The sequence below is a fragment of the Phalacrocorax aristotelis genome, chromosome 10, assembly GCF_949628215.1.
Source record: "Phalacrocorax aristotelis chromosome 10, bGulAri2.1, whole genome shotgun sequence".
Classification (NCBI taxonomy): domain Eukaryota; kingdom Metazoa; phylum Chordata; class Aves; order Suliformes; family Phalacrocoracidae; genus Phalacrocorax; species Phalacrocorax aristotelis.
This window is the reverse complement of record NC_134285.1, coordinates 3,113,238-3,139,969: the sequence shown is the minus strand read 5'-3', so window position 1 is coordinate 3,139,969 and position 26,732 is coordinate 3,113,238. Positions and strand designations below refer to the sequence as shown.

The window sequence follows — 26,732 nt, the reverse complement described above, 5'->3', positions numbered from 1 at the left end:
CTGCTCTGGAGTGTCAGCTAAGAAGCAGGTTGCTCCCCATGTGCACAAGAACAACCTGCTGCCCAAACCACCCCCTGCAGATGTAGCATCCACCTGGATATGTGCAGGCAGTTGGTGGCTCGTGAGGTTGGAGAGGGCGTAAGTTTCTCAGCAGCCCACAAACATCTGATGCTCAAGAGAATGTGGCTGAGCAAAGTGGCTCACCTCTTGCTTAGGTGCTTCAGCAAAACGGCTTGGCCTATTTGTGTAGCCTCTGGCGGTACCGAATCAGTACAAGTCAGTCCCCGGATCTTCAATATTTTGTCAGTGCTAGCCCATGTCCCTCAGGAAAGGAAAGGAAGGTCCTCTTCAGCCCATGGCCTTCACCAAGGCCTGAGCACAGAGAAGGACCCAAGGCATGTTCTCAGAGATGGGCTGAGGTGGAGGCAAGAGGTCAGCCAGCGGCTGCTGAGTAGCAGAGAAGGCAGACTAGATGTGTTTGTGACCTTGAGTGAGTCATTCGTCTCCTGTAACTCAATGTACCCATCTGTAATACCCTTGCAGATAGGTAATTAATGTCTCTAAAGCACTTTAAGATCTACTGAGACCAGACAAGAAAAAGATGTGCATGAATCATGTTGCTGGGAGGAATGGGAGGGGGCAGGAGCATATCCAGGCACTTTTCTCCAGCAGCCAAAGGCTGGGATGCCTGTGCTGGACTCTGCATCGGGGCAGAGATCCAGCTCTGGTCTGCAACCTCAGCTTTGGCAGTCGGTCACCCAGACAGGCTCTGAGAAGTGGTTCTGCTCTAGCAGCACTGAACAGGTCAGCCCATGCTCTGTTTATCCATCAAACTCCCCCTGACTTGGGCTGCTGCCTTTGGCTGGGCAGAGAAAACTACAGATAACTCCTCTCTCTGGCAGCCAGGGGCTATCCATCATTTGCTGTGGCTCCAGCATTGAGGGGAGGCTCTGGCCTGTAGGGAGTGAAGCAGAGATGAACCACATCTTGGAGATGTTCTTGGTGCCCTAAAGTACCTCAGAGAAGCCACAAGAGAAGATGGAGACACTGGTGAGTACCTGTGATTCCTCCTGGACCTTCACTTTCTGGCATCCTGGCTATCATATACTGCTGGCAAAAGTGTCTGTGTGTTTGGGACAGAGTGATCAGGGAGGAGCAGGGAGGCCCTGTGTGAGGAGCTACCACCCTTCACCATGGTGCATCCCAGCTGGATCTGTGATCTCCCATTGCAGAAGCCCTGGAATAACCCCGCTCAGTGGCAAGGGAAACGACCATCCTCTCCACACACCCAGTCAAACCCTTCTCCCACTGCCCCTGCGTGGCCTGGGGAGGCTGTGTCTGCTTTAGCTCTTGTGGCCATCACTGCTGCCAGGTTTTTTGGCCTCCCCCTGAGTGAGACAGCAATAGCCAAGCACCACTGCATGTGTCATCAGAGTTCAACCCCTGACCTATGCTACTAAGAAAGAAGCCCATATCTGCAGGCACTGGGATGCAAAGCAACTATGCCAGGTTGTGTTAGCTTGATATGCACGTGTCACACTGACCATGTACAACAGGACACGGGCCACCTGGGCACTCTCACTCCTCTGTTGCACTCTCAGCTGTGTGATGCTACCCAAATCCCTCTAGCTCCTGCTGGCCTCTACTCTCCCTGCTCAGGGAGTGGCATTGATGAAATACATGGCTTCTGCTGCCCCAGTCCAGCAATGGCTGGCTGAAGCACACTACAGTTCCTCTTGTGGCTCTTCCTGCTCTGACATCAATTATTTCTGCATCACTGGCCCACACCTTGGCATTTCAATTGTCCATGCAGGCAATGCACACAGCTCCCTGGGATGCCTGTCAAGAGCAATTTCTCATAAAACGAAGCCCCTGCCAATCCTTTCCAAGGACATGAGTTCTCCTCATCTTCCTTCCAGCACATTCCAGCCAAAGCAATAAGCCTGGCAGCAGGAAAACACAGCTAATTCATGCACTGGACCCAAGAGAAAATGGACATATTTGTCTGCTTGGAAAACAAAGGCCATCTGTGTGAATTCCAAGACTAGTGGAAAGGGCCAGGAGACAACCTTGAAGGCTAAAGTCATCTCATTGGTGCAACAACAAGGCCGCTAGCTGACCTGAATGAGCTCCCCTTTCTGTGTATCCGCTCAGCCCCACGGAGACCAGTGCTAACAGCCAGTAGAACCCTGGTTTCTTTACCTAATCAGTTCTGGTTCACTGCTCAAATTTCTCAGGCATCTCTACTCTTCTTGCTGATGTGCAGCATAGCACACACGTACCGACCTTCCAGAATCTGTCTCATCTGCAATACTTGCTAGTAAGACATTTATATTCTTGCTCTCTGAGCTTTATAGTCGCTGAGGGTTTTCAGCATCTGGCAAAAGCAGGCTATTGTTTATGTCTCATAACTGCTGTTACACAACGCCAGAAAACCTGTTCAAGAGCTGAAGTTGAGATAAGAACAGGAATTACAGCACCACGAAGAGTTAAACTCGTGGACAGAAGCAAACTACAGAGCCTGTCCTTCAGGGCACCGATAGAACGAGGAGTTCTTCACTTTTTTCTTGGCACAGAGTCCATCTGGGGGGAGTTCCAAGCTTTGAAGACAAAGAGGAGGTATACTGTACAGTTCTGCATTTAATTAATGTGTTGTCCACGGACCAACTGACAAAGAAGAAGGAGAAAGAACCCAGATCTTTTGATAGGAAAGTTCCACTTTTTACTATTGTTGGCCTTGCAGAGCCAGGATGGCAATTGGACTGGCTTCCACTTTGTCCTCTCCATCAGGGAGAGCACTGGCAGCTTAGCATTGACTGCAGGTTTTCTTACTGGCAATCAATACTAGAAGTGCTGTGCAGACTGAGCTGGGCTGCTCACTATGGTGGATTCACTTACGCAAGGAGCATTTTAACCCAGCCAAATGCAAAGTTACAAATCTGAGAGCAAAGTGCAGGCCCGTGCTACAGAAAGGGTGAATTGTACTTTGGAAAGCAGGGGATGTGAAAAGGACTAAAGGATTACCATCAAATAGGAGTCCTATGGAGCAGACATCGCTTACAAAACTGAGGCAGGCACCAGATGTATAAGCAAGGGAATATTCAGCCGAAGCGTAAGAGTGGTATAATTCATTATAGAGCTTTAATGGGGCCAGAGCTCATAAAGAAGAGAAAAACACTTGAAACAGGTCTTGAAAACCTGCTTCACACTGAGAGATTAAAGGAGTTCAATGTTCTTCTCTTTGTCAGACTGCAAGAGATTATTTTATCTCTTGTTGCCTCCAAAAAGAAGACGTTCTAGAAGGAAAAAAAGCTAAATTACATCCAATGAAAAAACAAGCTTGGCTAATTCAGACTAAAAACACCAGATTTTTTTAGCAGAAAGAGTAAACACCTGCTCGAAGAATGTATTTCGTCGATAGGGGATGGCCGATCCCTAACACTTTGCATCCTTAAAACAGGACTGGGTGGCTTCTAAAGACATGTTGAAGTTCAGTGCAGAGCTGTGTAGCTTGTGTTACGCCAGGAGCACGCCTCTGCAATCACAGGGGAGTTTCCAGTCTGTGAATGGCAGCCCTGAACTGACTTTAATTAGGACTGGCAGTGTCGAAGTGATGAAGTCAGTGCTCACCATGCTAGCCCAGCTCTTTTTAAGCTGCTCAGTTTAAAGCAATGGTTCTATTTCAAGTTTACAGCAATGTAACTGATTTTAGCTCTTCATAATTTTAAGTCCATGGCAGATATAGTTCATTCTCCAAAAGGGCATGCCAGGAGGGTACACCTTCAGAGCCAAGGATGTCAGTGCCCTTCTAGGTGACCGTGGATGGCCCCACTACTAGTTCAACCTCTTGGCCAACCAGCTGTGAAAATGGAAAACTTGGATTCCTGTTTGAAAAGGAGATACTGCCTCGAGACTGCATAGTAGTGGGTAAAGGAGTCGGTGCTGGAGACATGCACAGATGGCCTATGGCAGGAATGTGATGGTCAATTCACATTATCCCAAACATTTGCTGAGACTAAGAGGGAATGGAGGTGGTGGGCAAAGAAGGTGCCATTTTGAGATCTTTTCCTGATCATTCCTTCTGTCTCTCTTGCCTCTCCTCCTTTGTTCTCCCTCCACTCCATCTCATTTTTTTCAGAGACATGGTGGAGGAGAAGATCTCTGAACTGGTAGACACCAGGAAGACTTCCTGCATTGAAAACAGCAGCTCAAGGTCAGTCTGAAGTTCCAGAAGAGGAGACTAAGCCTGTACTGTGACTGCTAACATTCCCCAAAGCTGGGGATAGTTGGTTCTCTACGTGTTCCTCAAGCTATATCTGCTGCTGAATAAAAACAAATAGGAAGCTGATGAAACATCACCCAAAAAAAGAAAGAAAAAAGTGTGCTGCAATGACAATACCTTGTTACGGTAAGCCCATAAATGGCCATTTTACATACACCAGACAAAGAATTTCCCCAAATACCGTAATGACTAAGCATCAAATTCATTCTTCTTGTCACTTAGCAGACACATTCAATGAGGATTCTCCAGCTGTGGTTTTAGGCTGCTAAATTAATTGGGCTAGGAACTCTTACCCTGCCTTTCAAATGAAAGCTGTAGCTTTATGAAGAGTGATTGTTGTCGGAGAGGTCTTCCCAAACTTCCCTTCTCTTTTTCTGAATTTCACTGGAGGACAAAATGGCAGTTTTATCTGCACACGATCTGCTTGGAATATCCCTGGGGACTTCCCTTTAAAAGAGAGCTTGGTTTGAATGTAAACTGCAAAAACACCCCAAGGAAACAAAAGGCCTGGCCTGTAGCCACTCTATTGTCTGGGGGGGGAGACAAAACAAGGAGAGAGAGAAAATACACTCTATAATCACAATGATTTTGATAGAAAAAAATAGACACAAATCAAATGCTTTCTTGAAATGCCAAAACAGGGGTCAGGTTGGCAAATTCCTTGCTTTAGTTTCAGCCAAAATCCTTCACTGAAAAGGAAATTTGAATACCAAAGGGCAAGTGCCTCAGATTAGAAACGTCTTTATGGCAGTGATGAAAAGTAAATGGGTCTTTCCAAGAAAAAGAAATGTCCCTTGTTTTCCAGTTCATTTTGAATAGATCATGGGCTTCTTTGTGCTTAGCAACTAACTCACAGAGGTATTTTGGGGTAATTATGTGTACTAGTTCTACTGGTTCTCATAGGGCCACTCATATTCTGGAAGAGCTGCTTACATGGTGTCTGCTTTTGGCCAAGCCACAGCGCTATCATCCTGCCTTTGAGATGTGATCCCTCTGCAGACAGCTGAAGCTGATCAAGATGTGACTGCCCACCATGGTGTGCTGCCATGTCCCTGTGCCTATGGGCCTGGGGCTGGGGGAGGGGAGGCCTGACTCTCCGAGTCCATCCCTGGGCACACTACACTGCCTTTTACACGGAATGGAGTTGGCTCACTCATAAAGCTCCTTCCAGCGGCTCAGCTGTGGGATTGAGGGGTTGAAAACTAAGGACCGACCACGTCTGTGCATCCTAAAAATGCTGCTTCTGAAATGCCAGCTCAGAGAATCAGGCTCAGAGTTCCTCTGCCTCATTCTTGATGGCCTGGCACCTCATATTGGTACTCACTTCTGGGTAAAGTGTGGCAGTAAATGTCTCTACTGCTGCCTGGTGGGATACAGGATGCTGGGGATATATGAAATTGGAATGTGTAGGTAGCCAAGCTGACTCTAAAGACTGAAAGATTAGGACTCAGACCATCAAACCCACAAGCTAGCAGAACACAGCTTAAATAGCATAAGATTTTAAAAACAAAGGAACCCTAAACTTCTTGGAATTCTTCTGATGTGATTTAGATCTTTTTGAGGGAGGAGTGCAAGTCAGCCAAAGGTTTCTTTCCCTCTTTTTTTTTTTTTCAAATAAATGGATCCATAAAAAAGTGGTCCCAGGAACTGAACACCTGAAAGATCCTATCAAATATCATTAAGACTAGCAGCATCATTGTTCCTCTTGTAGCTCATGAGGATATGGTGACTTGACGCCCCACTTCAAGCTTTTAACACTCAGAAACACCTCCTCTATTTGCCTTTTCAAGTCTGCAGGCCCTCTGTCAATGGGTGTCAATAAGCATGGTTGCTCCTGTTTCACAAAGAAAACTGCCGAGCTGGAAGCTGTCTACTTCCAGTGCTTTCACCAACGGCTTTCTCTAGCCTTGTGTCTCCTGAACTTACCAGTGTAATCTGTGTTTTATAAGAGCTCTGCCTACAGCAGTTGGCTCTCTGTTAACTCTTTTTCCATCATTCTGGTTCTCCCATCTAACACACACTATGTGATCAGGACGTACCATACAGAACTGCCACAAAGGCAACAGTGGCAGCAGAGAAAGCTGATATCCTCCCCAGGTGGCTTCTAGTGCCCATGAAAGATGGTGGTACACCGCTCACCCCAGGCCTGAAAGGCACAGTCCACCAAGGGGAACAAACTGAGCCTGGGTGAAGTCTGGGGGCTTACCTGGGGAAGTGCTTGTACCACTGTGTCCAGGAGAGCTCGCATCCCAGTGGCCATTTTAAGCAGTTTCAGCACTACAATGAGAATCAAATCCTGGTCAGAAAGGCTGGGAAATATTTTAAGCAAAACCCATAAAGTAGATTTAGCTTCAGATCTTGTAGGGAGGGTTTACAGCTCTCTTGCATCTATTCATACAGATGGCAAGCTCGCTGCGTCCTGGCAGGGCCCATAGAACATCCTGACTACTTCCCCCACCAATTAATGTTAAGGACGTCAGTAAAACAGACCAAGAAGCCAGAAGAACTCCAGCATGCCCTAGCAGGAAAATGTGGGAGAGTGATGGGGAGACATTTCATCAGTGAAGAGCACCACCTCAAGCTCTGATCTTCCCTTCCCCGCTGCTTCCTGCTCTTGTCTGGCATGAGTATAAAAGGCCTGTGACCCCAGGTTTGAATTAGAGACCAATCTAAGGTGCCGCTGGAAACACCCATGAAACCCCACGTAGCTTGTCTCTGAATCGACATTTTGCCTCATCACCTAACTGTTCTCAGGCTGAACTTAAACAGTAGGACTAGTAGAACAAATGGCCAAAGCATTTCTTAACATGTCTGGAGGGATGGCTGGAGACCTACGGAGCAGGCCGTACCTCTTGCTATTCTCAGCACCCGCATGATGCGTATTATTGTGGGATTGATGGGCAATGCAGCGTTCATCTCAATTTCCTCCAGCGTGATTCCCACAATCGATAAGAGAACTATCGCCAAATCCAGCTGATTCCACCTAACAGACAAAAAGAGGGAAGGCAAAATAAATAAAAATCATACATGGGCAGACACCCAAGGGCAGAGAATTATCTGTTACTAACAATTGCAAGCAAACCCCAAATGCCTCTCCTCTCTCATATCTGGGTCCATGATCTTCTATGTGGTACAAAATCAACTCACTGCAGCTGGCACAGGCTGCGTCCGAGCCACAGGCTGCTGTAGGCTGCGCCTGGGAAGTGTCCCTGCCCAGTTCCCGGTCCCTATCGTCCCCCTGCTATCCACCTGGCGCTGCTCTCAGGGCAAGATACTAGGCTAGAGGGACCTGTGATGTGACGCAATACAACAGCTCCCATGATATGTCACCTGTCTTTTGAATTACTCCACTAGAATTTCTTCATTGATTTATAGCCTAAGACTTGTAGAGGGCCTTCCACACCAGCACCAGAAAGACAGTAAGATGTGAAGAAAGTGAGTGACTTCCCTATGCGGTTTCCCTCATAAGTAATATTGCTCATAGCTCATTGCACAGCTTCCAACCACTCACTCAGGATAAATGAGGAAAGCAAGATACTTTTGTGGAGAAATGTTCGGTCTTACCCTGCTCCCCAGCAAGGCGCCAAACCACAACGTGCTCTCACGCACATTTGCTTGTGGCTAAATGTGAGGCAGCAGAAGATCCGCAGGTCTCTGCAGCTGGGATCTGAAGGCAGCGGGGCTGAACACAACTACCTCTGCCTTTGCTAAAGGCTTTACAAAGCCAGCAGTCTACCAAAGGTCTGGTTCGACTTGCAAAGGAGACTTGTTCTGAGGGACTCTGTGACCTTAGGGTGCCAAAACTACACTTTTGAGGACTGGATTGATGCCAACAGGTTGTTTCTGACCTCTAAGCTGAGCCGGTCAGACCTGGTGGAGATGCAGGTACTGGGAGAAAGAACGTATACAGAATTTTGTAAGATTTCCTTAATTCCTTCCGCAAAGCAGTACCAGCAGTTCTTCGAATTTTTAGTTTCTACGCTATAAAGTTTGCACCCACGGAGAGACAGGCCTTTGCTCTTCCTTGCACACAGCATGTAGCGCTATCATAGTGATGCTACATGTACCCAGCATCCAGCTTTGAAACTGGGTCGATACAGCTCTACCCCAAATGCACAGGAGTTTAAAATACTCTCACCTGTCCTTAAAGAACCTTCGAAAACCAAATGCCACCAACTTCAGAACTGCCTCGAACACAAAAACTATGGTGAACACATAGTTGCAGTACTTCAGGGCTTCATCCAGGGACTGGAAAGAGAGACACCAGTTAGACCAGCCTTTCCTTGAGCCCCTAAAGAGGGACTGGCAGGCACAAGGGTGGCACAGGGACAAAGATGTAAGAAGGAAAGTCACAATAGCTTGCAGAGCTCAGTTACAAAACTGCACTAAATCACAAAGCAAAACGCAAATAAAGGGTTAGACACCGATGCACACACAAACCTCGTAAGCACTAATGCTATTTGTGTTAAAAATGTCAAGAGCTAGCAGCCCTCCAACTTCAGTGTCCAGATTGTTCAGTCTGGTCAGACAGAAAATTCTACCCCTTCTCCAGCTAAGAAGGTTTACTTCGTCAGATCTGCCTAGCCTTGGGTAGAATAAAAGACTTGATGGATCATTTCTTTATTCCAGCGTGGCAACCCTTAGAATGATGGCTTTGCTTAAAACCCTCAGAAAAATAAATGATGTTGGAGATGGATTAAATCTTGCCTTCTTGAAAAATGTTACATCTCTAGAGCTGGGCAGAGTGTGTCCATATTTGGTGCAATGTTCACGCTCTCTATAGAGCTGCTCTCGGAAGTCAGGAATCTGCAGTGTTTATACTTTAAGATGATGAGTGTTTATAATGGATTTCACTGGAACTGTAGGCCAACAATAGCAAAAGAATCTTGCTGGGACCTTAAAATAGATAGTTGCAGAGTGAAACAGCTCTTTGGTTGGGTAGGGATTTGGGGAGAGGAGGGAGGGAAGGGGAATTTAGTTCAATGTAATATAGGTCTTTTACAATAAAAAAAAAGATAACAGTGAACATCAAAACAGACACAATTGGAAATAAAATGCAACAGAGGAATCTGCAAAGCAACGTCTGCTTTGTTGACAGAGGAAGCCTCGGGCCACAGGCAAGCTCTCCTCGTCACATTTGTGCCATGACCGTGCTTTGCTGACCCCAGCTACGTGGGATGACCACACACCAATTTTTTTAGGAACAAGAGCTGAAAGTTTTGCTGATGTTGGCATTCCTCAGTGCACTACCATCCCTATTTTTGTTCCAGTGCCTGAAGTAAAATGGCAACTTTAAAAGAATGTGGGACTATTTACTATTTCATCTGAAGCACACTGCCCAAGCCTGAATTCTCACGTCATTTGTGATGGTTTGCATTCAGATTTACACCACTGTGTTTTACATGAATATAAAACAAGTATAAATAAGATCTAATCTGGATAAATAACATTTACATGCGAAACAAAGGCTGTTATGCAAAGGAATTATGGGGGCAGAACAGCACACAGTCAGCTGGTGTAAAACACACATGCGTTACCCTGTGGCTTGGTGCCCCTCTGGCTCAGCTTCCAGGAGGCATTTGCAGGTTACCTGGCAGACCGTGCAATACTAGAAAAGTAAACACTGAGCCTAGAGCTCTGTGAATGATAATGTGATGAAAGATTAATATATGCGGCAAACAGACAAGCTATATGATTTATGCTAAAGGTTTTCTTGGGAAAGGCAGATTTTATGATACATAAAGAAAAGAAGGGTTGTACTTAAGAGCTAGTTTATTCTAAAGTCATTGAGGAAAAGGAACGCTGCTCTGCATGCATTAACTTCATGTTTGTATCTGTTAATGGAATATTCTAAAGTTCTGGACTGTTTTACAGTCTGATGGTCAGTCACGTCTGGGATTAGGAGAGGAAATATTTGGACTGGTCTTTTCCTAGTAAAAGTTTAGTTTGCTCTCCATTAACTTTATTCTCTGGTTTTTTTCATGCAAGAGCAGGGAAGTCAAGCTTTTGATTGAGGCAAGTGACTCCCGAATGGTAGAGCTGGCCTAGAGTTAGATGGATTGCAATGCTGAGCCTGGAGCCTGCTGAGGCTTTCAAACAACAGGGAATGGTCCCAGGGAATCAGAGCTGGCTGCAGACCTCATCGATCAGTGGTATCCCAAGGACACAGAGTATGGTCCTCAGGTCCTCTGCTACCCCATGCTGCTGTGTTTCGTGGCCGACATGATGGGTGGTTCTTACCTTTGGCTGGTTGTAGTGCTCCATTGACATAGTGATGACATTGACCCCAATGATGAATGTGATGAAGAGGTCGAGATAGTGGCTGGTGCAGAGGGTGTGAATGTACTTCCGTGCTGGGGAGTAGTCAGCGTAGTAAGGCCTGCGTTGGGCTTCTGCAGAAGAAGACAAAGAAAGGCAACGCAATGAATGCAGGCCCTGCTGCGCGGTCGGCAGCCATCACAACGTGGGCTGCGGGTCGTGTCTTACACACCCCCAGATGCAGGGTGAAGCCTTTGGGAGAACTGATTCAAGCAAGCCATGGGAAATGGCCAAGTGCTTCTTCCTAGCAGCGAGGCCTTCAAGAACCGTAGCGGGGTTCTCAGGCTGAGCCAAACCTCCTGTGTCTGCAGAAGGGACCTCCGCAGCTTTGACAACCAGGTCTGTTTTTCTCCCAAGTGTGCTCTGTTCTTACTGCTCTGTCTCAGGCTAGAGGACAACCTCCTCACTTAATGGACTCTTATCACGAACCAGGAAGGGTGTGAAGCAGGATGGAAACGAGACCCAAAGCCAAAAGAAAAGCTCCAAACCCCACAAAGCTCCAACTCCAGTTTAGAGGAATGGCCAAGGACAGGTCTTATTGGTCTGGACTCTGATACGCATCTCTCCTAATCCGGCTGATGGCAGGCATCATCACGTAAGAGACGAACATCACCTGAGCCCAGGTTCTGTGACAGAAGGCTTTTGGTGTATTTTAAATGTCTAAAGGAAACATAGCAATGCCTGTGGCAAAGGAAGACACATGCGTGAGGGTTAGTAGCACACAGGAGAGCATCAATGGCAATGGAGTGGGGTGCTCAGCATTTGCCTCGACAAAGACTGTCAGCACAAGCTCCTCTGGAAATATACAAACAAGGACATGGTTGCATCTAAAAAACCATCTGGGCTATGATCACACAAATTTCACCTCTCTGCCTCTGGTCATGACTCCTCCTTTCTTCCCTTTGAAATGAGGAGATTTCTGTATATGACCAAGTTCCCGGGGCTGTTCCTAGGACAGTGTTTGGACACTGCCCTGTGACCGAGCTGTATTTACTGCATGTGTCTCTCAAATTAGACTCTGACCACAGGATGGCTGTGGGCACTTGGATAGAGTTGAATTCTTTTCAAACTTAAGAAATGCAAATATTCAAAGAGCGTACTTGGGGCCAAAGTCAGCACTACTGCAGATTTTGCAAGTGGAAGAGACATGTTAGGTCACACTAAGTCAGAGCAGGATTGTTCTTAACAGAGAGGGATTTTTTTTTTTGCAGATGTTTCAGCAAATTCAGCTTTAAAGACATGAGGAGCTGAGGGAAAGGAGCTGCTTCACCTTAAAAAATAAGGAGGGAAAGAGGCTCAAAAGTACTCGGTGGCCCCCTGAAATACATTTTCCACTCCTCTTATCTTGCTAGTATCTTTCAGATGGAGTGACTCTTGAAATGTGGGTGGTTTTTTTGGTAGTGCAACTGATGCCAGATTAGAGTCCAAAACCCTAAAATAAATTGGATAAAGGGAAATTGAAACTGCTGCCCTCTTTCAACTCCTATTTTTTCTGGTAGTTAAAAGTGGAGTGGAGGCATCTGAAAAACAGTTCCTTCTGACTGGGGTCACCTAGACTTATTTTTTCTGCTAATGGAGGTGGAAAAACTAGATGAAAGCAAACACAATTGTTTTGGAATATATTTCTCTGTTGCTTTCACGTGCTTTAGTCCTACCAGTCATTTTGGGCTGGTACGGCTGTCTGCTACTTAGCTCGGCTAATCTTCCAGTGTGTCTAAAAAATAATAATAAAAATATTACAGTAAAACATTTACTTAACTCTGCACTATGTGTGCGTGTGTATTCAGGATTACGACATACTTTTTCTTCCTTTTTTTTTTTTTTTTTTACTTTTGGAATTGTCTTCTTGGGAATGCAAAAAAATCAGCTTGCTGGGAGGTCTGAGAATACCCCAAACAGTCAAATGTTATATTAAGGGGCTATTTATTAATGACTGATTGATCTCAGAAGAACACAAGCAGTGATGGGCAGCGTGTGAATACACGGGCTACCGGCACGTATGGAGAACAGGCTGTAGGTGACTGCAACGACTCTCTAACCTGCCCAAATGCAGCCACTGATTAACTTCATTAGAAGATCAGGTGTTTATTACCTTTTATAAACTATTTATATAATTCTAAGGCATAATCACAAGAAAACGTCTTCCACTGTAAAGTTGCTGAACAGAAAACCTTCTAGGCTGCCTGTCAGCAACACAGCTCCCGCTTTTCCTGGGCTGGATATAGAAATAGCAAGGAGGAACCACCCAGCCATAAAGGTGGGTCTGTTTTACTGAGTGAAAGTGTTTCAGAGGTCTGTGTCTGTACACTCTGCCGGTGCTCAGCACTGGCTACGCCTGGTCAACTGGTTGCTCAGAGAACTTGCGACAGGTTTAACTTGACCTGGGATGAGGGAGCTCTAGGAAATGCCCTACTCATTTAGGATGTACTGCATGCCTGAAGCCAGGTTAACAGATGAAAAAGAAACTTTTCCTGGGGGGACACATACAAGGACAGTCTAGGATAAAGTTGACAACACTTCAAAACGCATGCAACAACACTGTCATGCTCAGTGGAGTAACCCATGCAATGTCCATTAGAGGAGATACTGCTCATGCGAGGCTAACTGTAGTGAGCAGGGATATGCAGGAAGGACAGGCCAGCTTCTACTTTTGGTGATGCTGGTGTGGCGTCAGGACGATCCCGTGAAGGCAGAGGGTTTGCAGCAGGGTGAAAGCAGTGAGAGAACAGCCACACAGCTTCACTGCAGCTCTCACCTGCTCCCCGCAGGAGGGCGGCTGCGTTTCAGAGCCCCAAAGGCCCCCAGCTCTGCGGGGTCACTGTTTATTCCCGGACCCTTCAGGAACAGGACTTTGACTTCAGTCAACAGCACAGCGAGTGGCTCTGGCCTCCTTTCACTTCAGACACACGTTTTTTAGCTCTTAGTGAGAGCACACTATGTCATTTTCCGCAGTTTGCGGGTAAGCGTTCACTGCACACACCTACTGCTACAGCCTGCTCAACCAGGGACGTGGGGTCTGCAGAAGAACCCGCATGAGGGGAACAGTGGACCATGGGGATGTGGGCACAGCAAATGGGGAAGATCTAATGCATCGTTAATTACAGTAGGCAAAATGCAACCTGTGCCTGGTTTCTCCAGGGAAATGGTTTCTGGGATGAGGCTCCAGTCAGCCAACCAGCAGACTTATATCAAACACAGACAAGTATCCCTGCAGCTGATGGTTTGAATTGGTGGAAATGCAGGAGGGAAAGGCGAAACCATCAAACATATGCAAAAGGAAAACCACAGTCCTTTCTCGCCCCCACTTCTAGATGTTGGCTAATGCTTGACTCTCACCTCTCTGAAAAGTATTTAAACTTTTTTGCTTGTGATTCTGCTGACGTGAAAATTAATGAAGCGCTGTCTCCTAGCTTAAAAGCATTCAGGTTGGCATTACAATTTCTAGCTACAGCTCCTCCATTATTCTCCTCTGCATGAAACATTAGAAAGCCCTAATGGGTTTATGTGCATGCTTGGCACAGAGTAGCTCTATACCTGCAGCTGCCTGGAAAAATAAGCGAGATGGGTTGATAATTCCCTAGCTGGAAATACTAAACACTCAGATATGCAGTGCCCAAAATTTTAGTTACAGCTCAAATGTTTCTGCTGGATACAGAGCTGGTTGTGGCACGGAGAGGATGGACTAATTTAAATACCGTTGTGTGCTGCCCATGATTGCTCACCCCTAGAGAGAAAGGCTTAGAGTCAGTGCTCTGAATGGCATCTCTGCTGGGTCTTAAAACAAAACTGGCCTCTTCCTTCTACAATGCCCAGATGCTCAGCTCTGTGCTGGGAAATGCCTCAGAGGAACACAGCTGTGGCCGTGCTCCTCTCGTGCAGAGCGGAAATCAGGAAAACACGTTTGCCTTTTCTCAGTTTTTAGGCTCTTCCCAGGGGCCAGTGACTCGGTGACACTACTGAAAGGCACTTCTGCTCCCCAGCTAGGGCCTCCCCTGGGCTGTGTCAGGCATTTCCAGCTTTTCCAGTGTCGCCTGCACTGCTTTTGGCACACGGTGTCACCCAGACCCGACTTGCAGCCTTTGAAGCCCAGGGTACTGCCTGCGTTTGACCTGACATCGTGCTTTGCTCAGTGGGCCAGCGGCTGCTGGCTTCACAGCAGATATGGGCGTGTAGATTTGGCCCTGTGTCCTGAACGCAGAGGAGATCAAGCTGATCCATGTGGTTTTAATAAAAACTTTAATCTGGGGAGGCTGGTTTCAGTCTGTGTCTTCTCAGAACCTCATTAAAAGGTTAGGAGCTGCAGGATTATTAAATTACACTACACTTATTTACATAGTAGATACAGTGGATATAGTAGTGACTGTGTCAGAAAAATATTCTAGTTTATCTTGAATTTTTACCTTCACATGAAAAAGTACACTGTGCCGTTCCACCTTTAAAACCACATCAAATGCATTTCTACAGTGTATTCAACCCCCTGCCCTCTTTTCTTCTGTGAGCAGAGTTAACTGGCAATCCCAGTGCCTGCCTCCAGCGCTGGCCCTGGCCTCAGCTGAGTTTACTGCAGCCCGATCATGAAGGCTGGGCCCTGCGGCCGTTGCTGCTGCCATGGCAGCAGTGCCTTGCTGACAGATTTGGTCCATGAACTCTGTTGCCGGTGCCTCGAGTGATGCTTGTCACAGCAGCAGAGAGTCAAGGCACACTGACAAGGGATGTGGGGTTTCACCCTGTCCCAATCCCTCCGTGAAAGTGGCCCTCAGGTGGGAATCAAGAAACTTTTTGGAATGGTCTGAGGTGGTGTGTGACCGCAGAGATGTGGGCTGAGAGGGACCTTCCTGCCAGGCTCCTGAAGGGCCTGGAAAGTACCCCCAAAACAGACACGTGATGATTCCCCATCCCACCTCCATGGGGTCTGAAGAAGGAGCAGTATCCCACCACAGGGCTGTGTCCTCCACGGAGCAATCCCTCTGCCAGGCTCATAGCTCTGCACGCAGGGTCCAAATCCTCAACCCAGCCTGCAGAGCCTGGGACTGGTACTATCCAGGCACTGAGAAGCTGAGGCGTAGCCCATTTCCAGGACTGAGCCCAAGCCTACCATGGCTCAGTGGTGTGTTTCTGTGTGTGTAGGTACCTACAGATGCCCAAAGACCTCAATACACAGAAACACACACAGGGTCGCTACACACAGAGGACATTACAGACAAGAGACAGGATGCAAAGACAAGATGCCAGGCAGACAGGGCGAGTCCAAATGGATGGGTATTGCTCAGAGAGTACACCTGTTAGCTATGCTGGATGTTACTCTTGCTAACAGCCCTGATTCTTCCACCCCTCAGGGTCTGTTCAGGCCAAATACTAGAAATTGCAACAGAAGCAAAAGCAGGGCTCTCTGCTAGGCTTCCCAATGCAGGCTCCTTGCTCCTCTACAGAATTACTGGTCTCCTGTGCCCATCCTGTGCCGGGGGGACTGGCCTTTCACCCACTCCTCTGTATGGGTAAGACACACAGCGCTGGGGCACATGGAAATCTGGCCAGCCCACCTTCACCGCGCAGCATCCCATGCCTGCATGTGCACACAGACACTCCCCCCCAGAGACTCTGTCACACGTGGCACCAACCGCATCTCACATCTTTCTGAGTCTGCCACATTTTTTCACCAAATCCATCATCTTCTAAATTACCCAGGAGGTGAAAACTCCTCCTATTTAAATTTTAAAAAGCCATTAAAATGTAAATAGCAATCTTCCAAAATGGGTATCAGATATTTGATTTCACCTTGTTAACAACTCAAATTTAGATGCCAAGCTGTCCATGCTGAGCAGAGGCAAGTAGGAGACCTCAGAGCCAGACGATCTGAGGTAACCTCCTGGAAGCCCAACACAGGGACAAACGTTTAGCCTCTCAGTTGCTATGTTGGACTTGATCGCCTTCCAGAAAGCTGTCCTCCTCCCCACGCGCTCTCAGTGAAATGTTACAACCCACATCTGTGCAATGCCTGGGTCTGCAGTCCGAAATATCTCCGTGTCCCTGTCCTTTGAGATAGCTGAATAAGGAGGGGCAATATAACAGTGCCCATCACTGCAGGGACTGGCTTTTTTCAGTGCCTGAGCAGCGAGCCACAGACAGGCTTGTAATAAGGTTTACTTACTAATCAGGAACAGCAACTGGCTGTGGTTAAGCTATCCCTCCTCACCTGTGCCCCAGTCTATTTTCTCTAAGGATGCTTAATGTTCTTTGTAAATAAGCTTTTTTTATTTTGATATAAACTTTGAGTTTATCTGAACGTCTTCTTGCATCAGCACATTGGGGTAGAAATACTGCACAAGCAGGAGGACTCTTGAGAGCCTGAAACTGATTTCTCTTATTGTGCTGGAAATGCTGCCTTCAGGATTTCCACTTCTAATCCTAGCTGGAACCTCAAACTCAAAAAACAAAATGGGAAAAGGGAAATGAAATTGCATTTGAACTCTTCTAAATCTCCAAAGAGATGCAATGTCTGTTTGCAGCTGGCTAGTTTGATCTGGATTTCATTTTAACCCAGCTACTTAACTCACAACTAGCTAAAATGAAATGGGCTTGGCCTTCCCTGTGGTGTCAGGTCAGTCTGTTATTAAGGCCCCGCGGAGACCACGGTGCAGATATTTAGCGCTGAGGTCTCCAATGCTCTTATAAAGAAGACCAAAAGAGCAGCAGAGGAGCTGCAAGCGATACTGCTGCCTGCCTTTAGACTCAAGTGTAGATGGATGGAGGAAGTTGGCTGGGGTTTCTAAGCAAAGCCTCTTGACTTGCTATGTCCTTCGAGCCAGGCAAAAGCCTATTCGAGCTAACTGCAGTTTTTCCAGATGAAAATGGATACCTGTGGCTTGATGTTTGCGAGACAATTAGCCATTTGTCACAATGAGATATTAGGTCTTTACAGGAGGTTACGCAGGGCAGCACAGCGCTGGGCAAAGAGCCACAGGGCTGCTGCGACGAGCTGGGCCAGAAGCGCTCAGGCCTTATCCCTAACTAAGCTCATCTTTGATCACAGTGGCCAAGCCATTTTGCCTCACTTACTTTTAAAAAATGCTTGCAGCATCTAACGCAGGCTCCCCCTGTTCACTAAAACTGGCTGGGAAGTCGGTGTGGCTGGTTTCCTGGCAATTTCCCTGGGAACACCCACCTATCAGCAGCTTGCCCCTGGCTGGAGCCTGCTGAGGAGCAGTGGAGGTGAGAGTTAATACATGAGAACCCCTGGGAAGCTTTGGGTCAGGAAAGGAACACAAGCTCAGGTGTTTTTCTGGTCTAGCTTGATGGTTCCTAGTAGGTCCACTAAGAAGCAGATATTAGCTAAAGGCCTTCGGTTGCACCCTAATGGCCCTGCACCTGGCCGGTATTTCCATGTAGACTGTTTGCAAGGACCAAGTGAGTCCCAGCACATTGCTCAGCAATGAAGGGCTCCCCCCAGCCTGTGATGGGGCAAGAATCTCTTGTAATGGACATCTTCCAGAGAAGAATTTTCTGGATAGCCCCGTCCTGGGGCTCTGTTCCTCTCCCCCGGGCTGTCAGTTTGTTCATGCCCTCATGCAGCATGTTTTGTGGCATGCGGGGCCATGCGCTAGGACTCTAAAAAGCATCGCAATTATTTTGTCTAAGAAAAGGATTAATAAATCAAACCACCACCACCATCAGATGCAAGCGGCACATTAAGCCACAGGGCTACCCTCGGGACCAGCCTTCACACACAGAGTAAGCATTGCAGCTGTTTACTCGCGGCATCCCTCCGGCACACCGCAAGCTCCCGCTCGGTGCTTGGGACACCTTTGCCTTGCAGAGCATGAGAGAGAACTCTGCTTGGAGGAGGATTTTCTCCCCAGCCAAGTAAACAGGTAATGCTTTACATCAGGCTTGTAGAGGACAATGCCAGGGTGTTGGCAACCCAAGACTTAAGGTACCGCCAAAGAGGTAACAAAGCAAACCAGCCTCTTGAATCCCATGGAAACAAAACCAAAGGAAAATGAAAGTCTTGCTTTGGGAGCAGGCAGGGCTCAGAAAGATTTTGGTTTGTAACGCAGTCTACCGACCAGACAGGTATATCTCCTTACTCCTGCGCTTTTTCTCCAAGCGTCTCAGCCGCTTCTCCTCCCGACGCCGGGCCTCCTCCGCCTCCTGGTGCTGTCGGCACTTGTGAAAGTTCTCCACCACCACCCCCACAAACATGTTGAGCACGAAGAAGCTGACGATGAGCAGGAAGGAGATGAAGTAGAGAAGCATCCAAGGGTTATGGTTCTGGATGGGCTGGTGAGGTGGGGAATTAAAAAACAAGAGAGAAGGGAAGTGGCATAGACAAGATGTGTGTAAGTCAGGATATCGGGCACTCTAGCAACAAGACAGCACAGTACGCTTTTGTGGGGAGGAGGAGAGGGCTGGGAGAAGACAGGAGATTTTTCCCAAAACAGTTTCCTCTCATTCACATTCTCACCAACGAGGATTTTACTTTTGTTGTAAAACCCATCCTAGCCTCCGTAAGTTGGCTTATAGGGTTTAATTATTTTGGCATTTATTTCACACAGTTTAAGATGAATCTCAGTGGATGCGCATCATCCCACCTGCGAGACCGTTTTGGTTAAAGATAGGCTCCAGCTTTTTTTTTTTTTTGAGATGTGGTTAATGTTTCTCCGTTGTTATGAGATCTTCAGAAGCAGGGGAAAATTAAGTACAAAGTGTTACTGTAGCTACGACGGGGTACTACGCTTCTAAGACTCTTGACTTTCCTTTGCAAACACCACATAACACACAAACTTAACAATGTCTCTTTCACAACATCCCTGGTTGTTTCCCATGTCGTGTGAGTTTGCTCTTATTCATCATGCTTTCTGTGAAGCTGCAGTGCAATGGCACGTGTGGCCCTCCTCAAGTACCATCACTCTAATTAAAAACCCCATCAGTACTTGTGTGCTACATGGCGTGCAGCCACCGTAAAAGCTACTCAGTGAAGAATGGAAAACCCTGGCAGCCCAAGGGGCAGCCGGGACCTCAAAAAGATCCTGTAGCTCTGCTCCTTCCTGGGACTTCAAAAACACCAGAGCCACCCAGGCATGAGACTTCTGAGAGCAACACAGCTGGACTCTGCAGTACATTTACCTGTTGGTCAATACCCACAGCATCCAAACCATCGTACATGATGTTCACCCATCCATCCTTGGATGACAGAACAAACAAGGACATGAGGGCCTATAAGAAAACAAACAGAAAAGACTGGTCTTGCATTTTAGTCCCCAGAAAAGAAACTAACAACAGGTAATGCTCGGCAAAGCCAATCCACAGCTCAGAACACATCATCTGGCCTGGAGCTGGTGGAGAAATGCAACATATTGTTGCTTTCTTTTACCTATTTCCGTATCTGTCTTAAAAGTGAGCAAACTATGGTCATTAATGCTCCTTTTCCCTCACATATAGGCTGACTTTTGCTAAGACATATCAGGCTGTCTGGTCACCAAAGCATGATTAAAAATCAGTATGTCAGGCAGGCCCAATGCCATGGGGTTTTAAAAAGCAGTAATATATTCCAGCTCCTACTATGGGCTGTCTTGCTTTTCAGCAGTATAAAACACCTTATTTTTTTCATTTGCAAATGTAACAGCTAGAAGTCAAGAGAATAAAAACGACAGTTGAGGTGCATACCTGAGGGACTGCATGCAAAAGCAGCAGCGTTAAGACAATACTCTCTTATAAACAAGGAATTGTATAACCCTAGGAAGTCTGGCTGCAAGAGGTAACCTGATCCATTTTTACCCAGTTAGGGTTGCTTCTGATAGATGAACGCCTGCATCATTCTTGAAAACTTACTATGATGGAGGTTCCATACCATCCTCAAGGAATACATTTTAGGTGCTCATCCATTAAAAACTGGTACAGAAAATCCCTGCAGCAACGAATTTACCTGTCCCAAATTGTCAAAATTGTACTTCCGACGAACCCATCTGTAGTGTGCGTTAGTGCAGTCAGTCTTCGTAGTGATGTTTTTTACGTCAGGGCCATCACAGTAGTAGAACTTGCCTTTAAAAAGCTGTATTTGAGAAGCAACAAAAAAAGAGAAAATATGAAAAAGAAGCAGCTTTGAAAAGTCTGTCCCCTGATTTACCTTTCTTTCCTCTAGTAGAGTTGTTTGCCAAGTTCTAATTCCTTTCCTTTCCTTCCAGCTCAGATACCTGTCTTAACACACACGGCAGGAAAACACCTCTGATGAAACTTCAGGCCCTGAGACATTGCTGTGCATTGCCTCACACGCAGAAGGAAGGTGATCGCTCAGGCCTGCCCTGCCTTGTTGGGAGGATGATAATCTCCCCTCTGAGGAAGAAATATTATATACATCCTAGTACACAGAGCTGGGCGGGATCTTGGGAATTGTTCTTTTCCTTCCCCTACCCTCAGCCAGGCTTAGCTGTGCTGTTCATCAGGGAGGTCTGCTCTTCCAATCCTGAGAACCTCCCAATGAGCAGATGCCAACCCCACCCCGGAGTATTTCTTCTAGGGCCTGGCTCTTCTTTCCTAACACCTAACTGAAATCTTCCTTTGGAGAGATTTAAGCTCATTACTTCCACCTTAACCCCAGGCGGTGAGAAAAAGAGCTTCTCTTTTGCAGCAGTCACTTACAGATGGCCATGGTGAGGGAAATACTCTACCTGGACCCCTAAAATCCCAAAGATAATGAAGAAAGCACAGCAGATGAGAACAATATTCCCAATAGGCCTCAAGGAGGAGATTAAGGTTTCTACCACCAGCTTCAGACCTGGGGCTCTGCTGATGACTCTGGAAAAAAAAAAAGGCAAAACAATAAAGCTTTTAATTTTTATGCATGCCCTGTTATTAATATGGTTGCTTTTCCTCCTCTGCTAGGGCTGCAGTAAAGCTAACACAACCCTCGTCTATCTGCAGGCAGCATTCGGAGACGATTAGTGACTGACTTGGACAGCCAGAGCATTCACAGACACATTAGATGGAATTAAAAAAGTCTAAGACACCCTGTCAGCAGGGTGTTGGGCAGTTGCTTGCCAGTAACAGTGAGGAGGGAATACTCTCTATGCACAGAATATCACAAAGCTTCCCACTACAGGGCTATTTATACCACAGTCCAGAAAGCTGATGCCCTCTGAGGCCTCTCTGATCCAAGCAGAGGGGCACACCCCAGGCAGGAACCTGCTTCCTAGCACCACACGTGTGAGCAGCTTCACAGTGGTACTAGTGAGCATGTCTTGTCCTCTTTCTACAGGCGTAAGTGCTCACCTGTCCTACAAGCCTGGGCCCCATGACAACTTTTCAAACAAAATAACTTCCATTTGTTTCCTGATTAGTTCCTGGACTGACCCTCAGCTAAGAGGAACTTGTGATCAACAGCTCCACAGCCAAGGGGTCACCCCATTAAAGAGCAGCTTGCTCACTTGCTGTGAGAGGCCAGGCATGCTCTGAGCACCGCCTGAAGCAGCTTTTGGGTATTCTGGAGAACAAGAGTTTTCTGTATGAGTGCCTGGAGACTGGCTCTCCCATGCACATGTGAAAATTGTGTTTGCACAGATAAGTGTAACTAGCCCAAGCAAGCTCTTCTGGGAAGGTGGGTGTTTTGACTGAAGAATATAAAGGCTTGTTTTTTAAGAGGGGCCTGTAGAGGGGAGAGGGTACAAGTCCTTGCAGGTAGCTCGAGCTTGCACGGTTAATGATGCTTTCATGCCCACCAAACATAGAGAAGAGAGTTGGATGCTGCAGGGACAAAGCATTTCAATACGGTCTTGTTTGGCAGCAAATAATGTGGCAGTCTGAACTGCACCTACAAAGTGTTAGGAATGGTCCCTGGAGTAATCCTAGAAGAGGCTGTGATAAGTGAAGCCATCAGGAGGGGTGATGAATTCCTGTCTATTAATAGGATCTGGCCTAGTTATTCTCCAAGACCAATTCCCTTTTTCACCTTATGTTTACTTATGAATTGCCTATGCCCTGATTTCAGTTCTAGTTATGTGTTTTAGACAGGTGCCCCGAGGCGCTGCCAGGCCAAGGCTCGTCCGGGGTGACCCAGAGTGGCTCCTGGTGAGCCAGCAGTGCAAGGGGACCCCGATGCCACCAGCAGAACAGAGCATTGGAGCAGGAGAGGAGACAGAAACACTCACAAATTTACTTGCCACTAAGGAAATACAGAACAGCAGACAAATAACTGTTATTCTTGTGGTCATGGGCCTAAACATGATTGCGTCTTCCTATTGCTCTCATAAGCAAGCAGCTTTTTATCTGAAAGCGTACAGGTCTCAGGAGGTGCCTATCTTATTTCCCTTGAAATTTCATGAAAAAAGGCTTGTGTTCCTTGCCAAGCAGGATGGAAATAGAACAGGAGCTGTAAGCTGATAAAAATCCCCTAAGCATTAACGCTCTTTGTTATTGCATAATCGTAAACAAAATACAAATTCTCTTTATTCCTTTTCTCAAATACTGGAAGTGTCTCCCCTTCCTTTTCCGAGCTGAGAGCTAAATTGTTTTGCAGTAATGTTAGATGTGCAGGCACGGGAAAGCAGGTATAGATGCTGGAGCTTATCGAATTACTGTCAGCACCTGTTCAATTGCAAATTTTCTCCCAGCCAACGAAGCCTCTTTGCTTGGGAACGACTGTGAGGTTGTGCAGTTTAACAAGGAGCCAGACTGATTTGTAAAATGGTGATAAAAATGCAGCGTGGAGGAGGCATTCACTGCACTAACTGCCTGAGAACGATAACACCTCTCACTCCAGACTCCATCCACTCTCTTCTATCCTGGTGAAGATGAACTGTATTATACCTAATTTCACTGTTTTCAAACAGTTTCACTAGATAAGAGCTCCCCAAAGACGACTCTACCCATACTGTGTTTCAGCTTTTTGTGTTATTAAGCAAGACCTTGATGAGTCATGTGCATTTTTTCAAACTTCTTGATCTATCAACACAAAGCAAACTCAGCCACCCTATCGGCGAACGTACCGGAGAGGTCTCAAGGTCCGCAGAAGTCTCAAAACACGAAGGACACCCAGGATCTTAGCTCCACCTGCCGATGCCATGGAGACAATAATGTCAATGATAGATACAAAGACCAGGACTCCATCCAGGACGTTCCAGCTGCTCTGCAGATAGGTGTTCTCCCCAGAGAAAAAGCCAAGAGCTACCACCTGTACCCAGGAGAAGAGAGACATTTAAGCGTTCACCCAGATCATGTGCCATGATCCTGTGTTGTGCTCTGGTCTTCGCCAGGCCTCACCACGGGCCATGGGATGAAGATGTAATTACCTTAACCATCATTTCAGCCACAAAGATTGCAGTGAAGATGTAATTAGAAACACTTAGGAATATCCTTTCCTGTAGAACACAGAACAACAAAAAGAGGCAAGTTATTTAAAGATGCTAGAAAACAAACATCTTTGTCTTGTCAGGGCAAGACCCTGCAAGATGAAAGATTTGGGTGCTGCATCAAGTAATAAAATGACTCAGGTACCCACCGTGCTGTGTGGGTCTATATCTGGTCGCTCCAGTGCTATAGTGATGCAGTTGAGAAATATGAAGACCAGCACCACGTGATCAAACATTTTGTGGGCAATGACCTTCTGGCACATCGCTCGGAACCTGAAGAAATGGTGGGGAGAAAAATATCCTTCAGATGTTTGGGTCAGCAAGAGACTCCCACCTGAATGGCACGTCCTCAAAAGTCTTCAGCAGCTGTGCCACCAGCATCAGGCCAGTTGGTGAGCTAGTGTCTCCTCAAGCTTTAGCCATTATTAGCGATGCAGTAAACAAGATGTAATACAGCTATTATTAATGCTGGTTAAACCACCTTTGTTCCTAGACAGGCATGGAGCGAACCATGCGACAATACTGCCCATGTGTAACAGAAAAAGTTACCTACAAATCAGGAATTGGCTTTCTAAAACTCTCAGTGCTTCTGCATCAGAGAGGGATTTTTCTCAAGGGAAGGCTGGCTAGAAATGTAGTATTCCATTACCACGAAAACCTGGTGGGCTGGCATTTCACTGGGATTTCTTACCGATTCTGTGGGGAAAACAAGTAGAGGGACCAGTCTTCATGACTCTTGCACCACTGTGGTTTGTAGGGCTCCAGGACTTTACGAATTCGGTAGCAGTAACTCTGGGTAGAAAAGAAGAAACACCTTTTCTTCCTCTTATTTTCCTGCCTCTTCAGCTTTCACAGACCTTTTGTGAAAGGGGACAGTACGCGGCCTTTCATAGTGCCTGTAGGGAGTCATGGCTTTTGGGACAGAGATGTGGCAGGCATTGCCACATTTGTCCAACAAAACAGGGAGGAAAGGGGTGGAAGAAAGTGGCTGCTGTGCAGTAAGATATGAACATAACAAAGCAAGACTTTCTAGGCAGGTATCATTTTGAGATCCAAAGTTGTGTCAAAACCAAAAAGGCCTCAAACAACCAAAAGGTTAAATAGGGAACACTCTTTCTAGGCTTTCAAGCCTTCGAGATGCCAAACAGCTCTTGTGAGCAAAGACAAGAGCTAGATGTTGTGTCTACAGCTCATTTTTGGAGGCATCCTGGGTCAGGGGGGTGACCTCAGCCGGTCCAAAGACTAGGCAAATGCACACACAACCCCTTGCAGTTTTACCTCGTTAGAGACCACTGCAAGGTTACAGCCCAACCCATCAGCTAAAAATAAACTTTTTGGGATGTGGATGCCCATCCCTCGGATCTGGATTCATTTTGTCTACACCAACCATTAGGCAGTAACACATTCCAAAGTCCGTTTTTTAATCAGCATTTTTGAAGTGGAAAAGCCACTTAAGTCATGATCGCCCAATTTCTCCCTCAACTCACATCCTCCATGTCATCCTCATAGTCCATGGCATCATCCTTGTGGCCGTCGACACGCAGGAAGAACTCGCTGGGGACATGAACCATCTTGCCGTTGCAGTCTTGGTACTCGGCAGGCAGAACGGCCATGGGGCTGATACTGAGTGAGTGGCGCAAGGTGGGCAACTGGAGCAGCTCAGGCAGGTCCAGGGAGCTGCGGTAGTCCAGGGACTCTGCCCGCCGGTGCAACGAGGGCCTGCTGACCGTGCTGGACTTGGCATCATCGGAGTCATCGTCTGTGCTGCCTTTCCCCTCCCCAGAGAGCAAGGACTCTCTTTCTCCTGACTGGTTCTTCTTCTTGAGGCTTGGGGCTCTGCCCAGGCTATTCCAGCTTGAGCGTCGGCTGCCCCAGTTGCTGCTGGTGCCCCAGTTGGCGCAAGGGGAACTGCGGAGGCTGGACTGGGAGAGGAGAAAGGCATTTGAAGGTTTGTTTGCAGGAAGAAGCCAAAGGATATGGCATTTTGCCCAGACTGGAAGACCCTTCTTGTTGCAAGTCACGTCTTCCCCGTCCAGCTTTCCTCACTGCTCTGATTTCATCATGCCAATGCCCTGAGATGGGAGCCAAGCACCCAGCTAAGCCCATGCTGAAGGTACTCTCTGAACTACACCTGTAACACAGCTACCAGTCCTGTGTTGCATGACTTCCTACTGTCCTGGCAACATTACTTGTGCATAAAAACTGAACCCAGACACTATTGCTGAAGTGGTGGTTTCTTTCCTCATGTTTGAGTGGTTTCAGCACACAACTTCCCTAATTTCCAAAGGGGTTCTGGCACCTGAGTCACCTAAGTGTTTGCTGGAAATCGTGCCCCTGTTTACATTACTTTTTCTTCAATTTGTTGCATATGACGTGAAATAAATGTTTCTCTTGCAGCAAATTTCTGGCACTAATCAGTGTGCCAGTGCACTTTGACTGCTAGGAAGTTGCCAGGATGAGAGCACTTCAGGTCAGAGCAGAAAAGCTAGAAGGAAAACTTCTTTTCCTTCCATGGCTTCCTCCCAGCACAAAACGAAGCAAACTGCCTTCCTCCTCCTCCTCCTCAGGGCTGGCCAGCTCTCCTCTGACTGCTTCATCTTCCTTTGGCTGGTAGCACTGACGTGCTCTCAGAGAAAGGATTCAAACGATGAACAACCCTCTCCAGCAACTCATAATCCCATGAAACCCCAAGGCAAACAGCAGTCATCTCTATTTTCTTTTCAAAAGCATTACCTTGACTAAGCAGCTTACCAAAGGGGATAGCGGCTCTGTCTCTGCATGAAGTGCCTTCA

At 46.9% G+C, this 26,732-nt stretch overlaps 1 protein-coding gene across 3 annotated transcripts in view; it reads right to left on the bottom strand.

The window, feature by feature from the left end:
• CACNA1H (calcium voltage-gated channel subunit alpha1 H) overlaps positions 1 to 26,732 on the bottom strand; it is a 127,314-nt gene that overhangs the window by 16,624 nt on the left and 83,958 nt on the right. For 2 of the 3 annotated variants that reach the window (XM_075104703.1, XM_075104704.1), the window contains exons 15-27: positions 25,428 to 25,862; positions 24,632 to 24,732; positions 24,090 to 24,213; positions 23,881 to 23,949; positions 23,578 to 23,762; positions 21,265 to 21,391; positions 20,523 to 20,648; positions 19,724 to 19,813; positions 18,664 to 18,877; positions 10,523 to 10,674; positions 8,421 to 8,530; positions 7,132 to 7,265; positions 6,489 to 6,559 (exon numbers count right to left, since the gene is read on the bottom strand). In XM_075104703.1, the coding sequence (XP_074960804.1) occupies positions 6,489 to 6,559; positions 7,132 to 7,265; positions 8,421 to 8,530; positions 10,523 to 10,674; positions 18,664 to 18,877; positions 19,724 to 19,813; positions 20,523 to 20,648; positions 21,265 to 21,391; positions 23,578 to 23,762; positions 23,881 to 23,949; positions 24,090 to 24,213; positions 24,632 to 24,732; positions 25,428 to 25,862 (1,938 nt within the window). The remainder of the gene's footprint in view (positions 1 to 6,488; positions 6,560 to 7,131; positions 7,266 to 8,420; positions 8,531 to 10,522; positions 10,675 to 18,663; positions 18,878 to 19,723; positions 19,814 to 20,522; positions 20,649 to 21,264; positions 21,392 to 23,577; positions 23,763 to 23,880; positions 23,950 to 24,089; positions 24,214 to 24,631; positions 24,733 to 25,427; positions 25,863 to 26,732) is intronic. The other variant, XM_075104705.1, reaches the window with a different exon arrangement.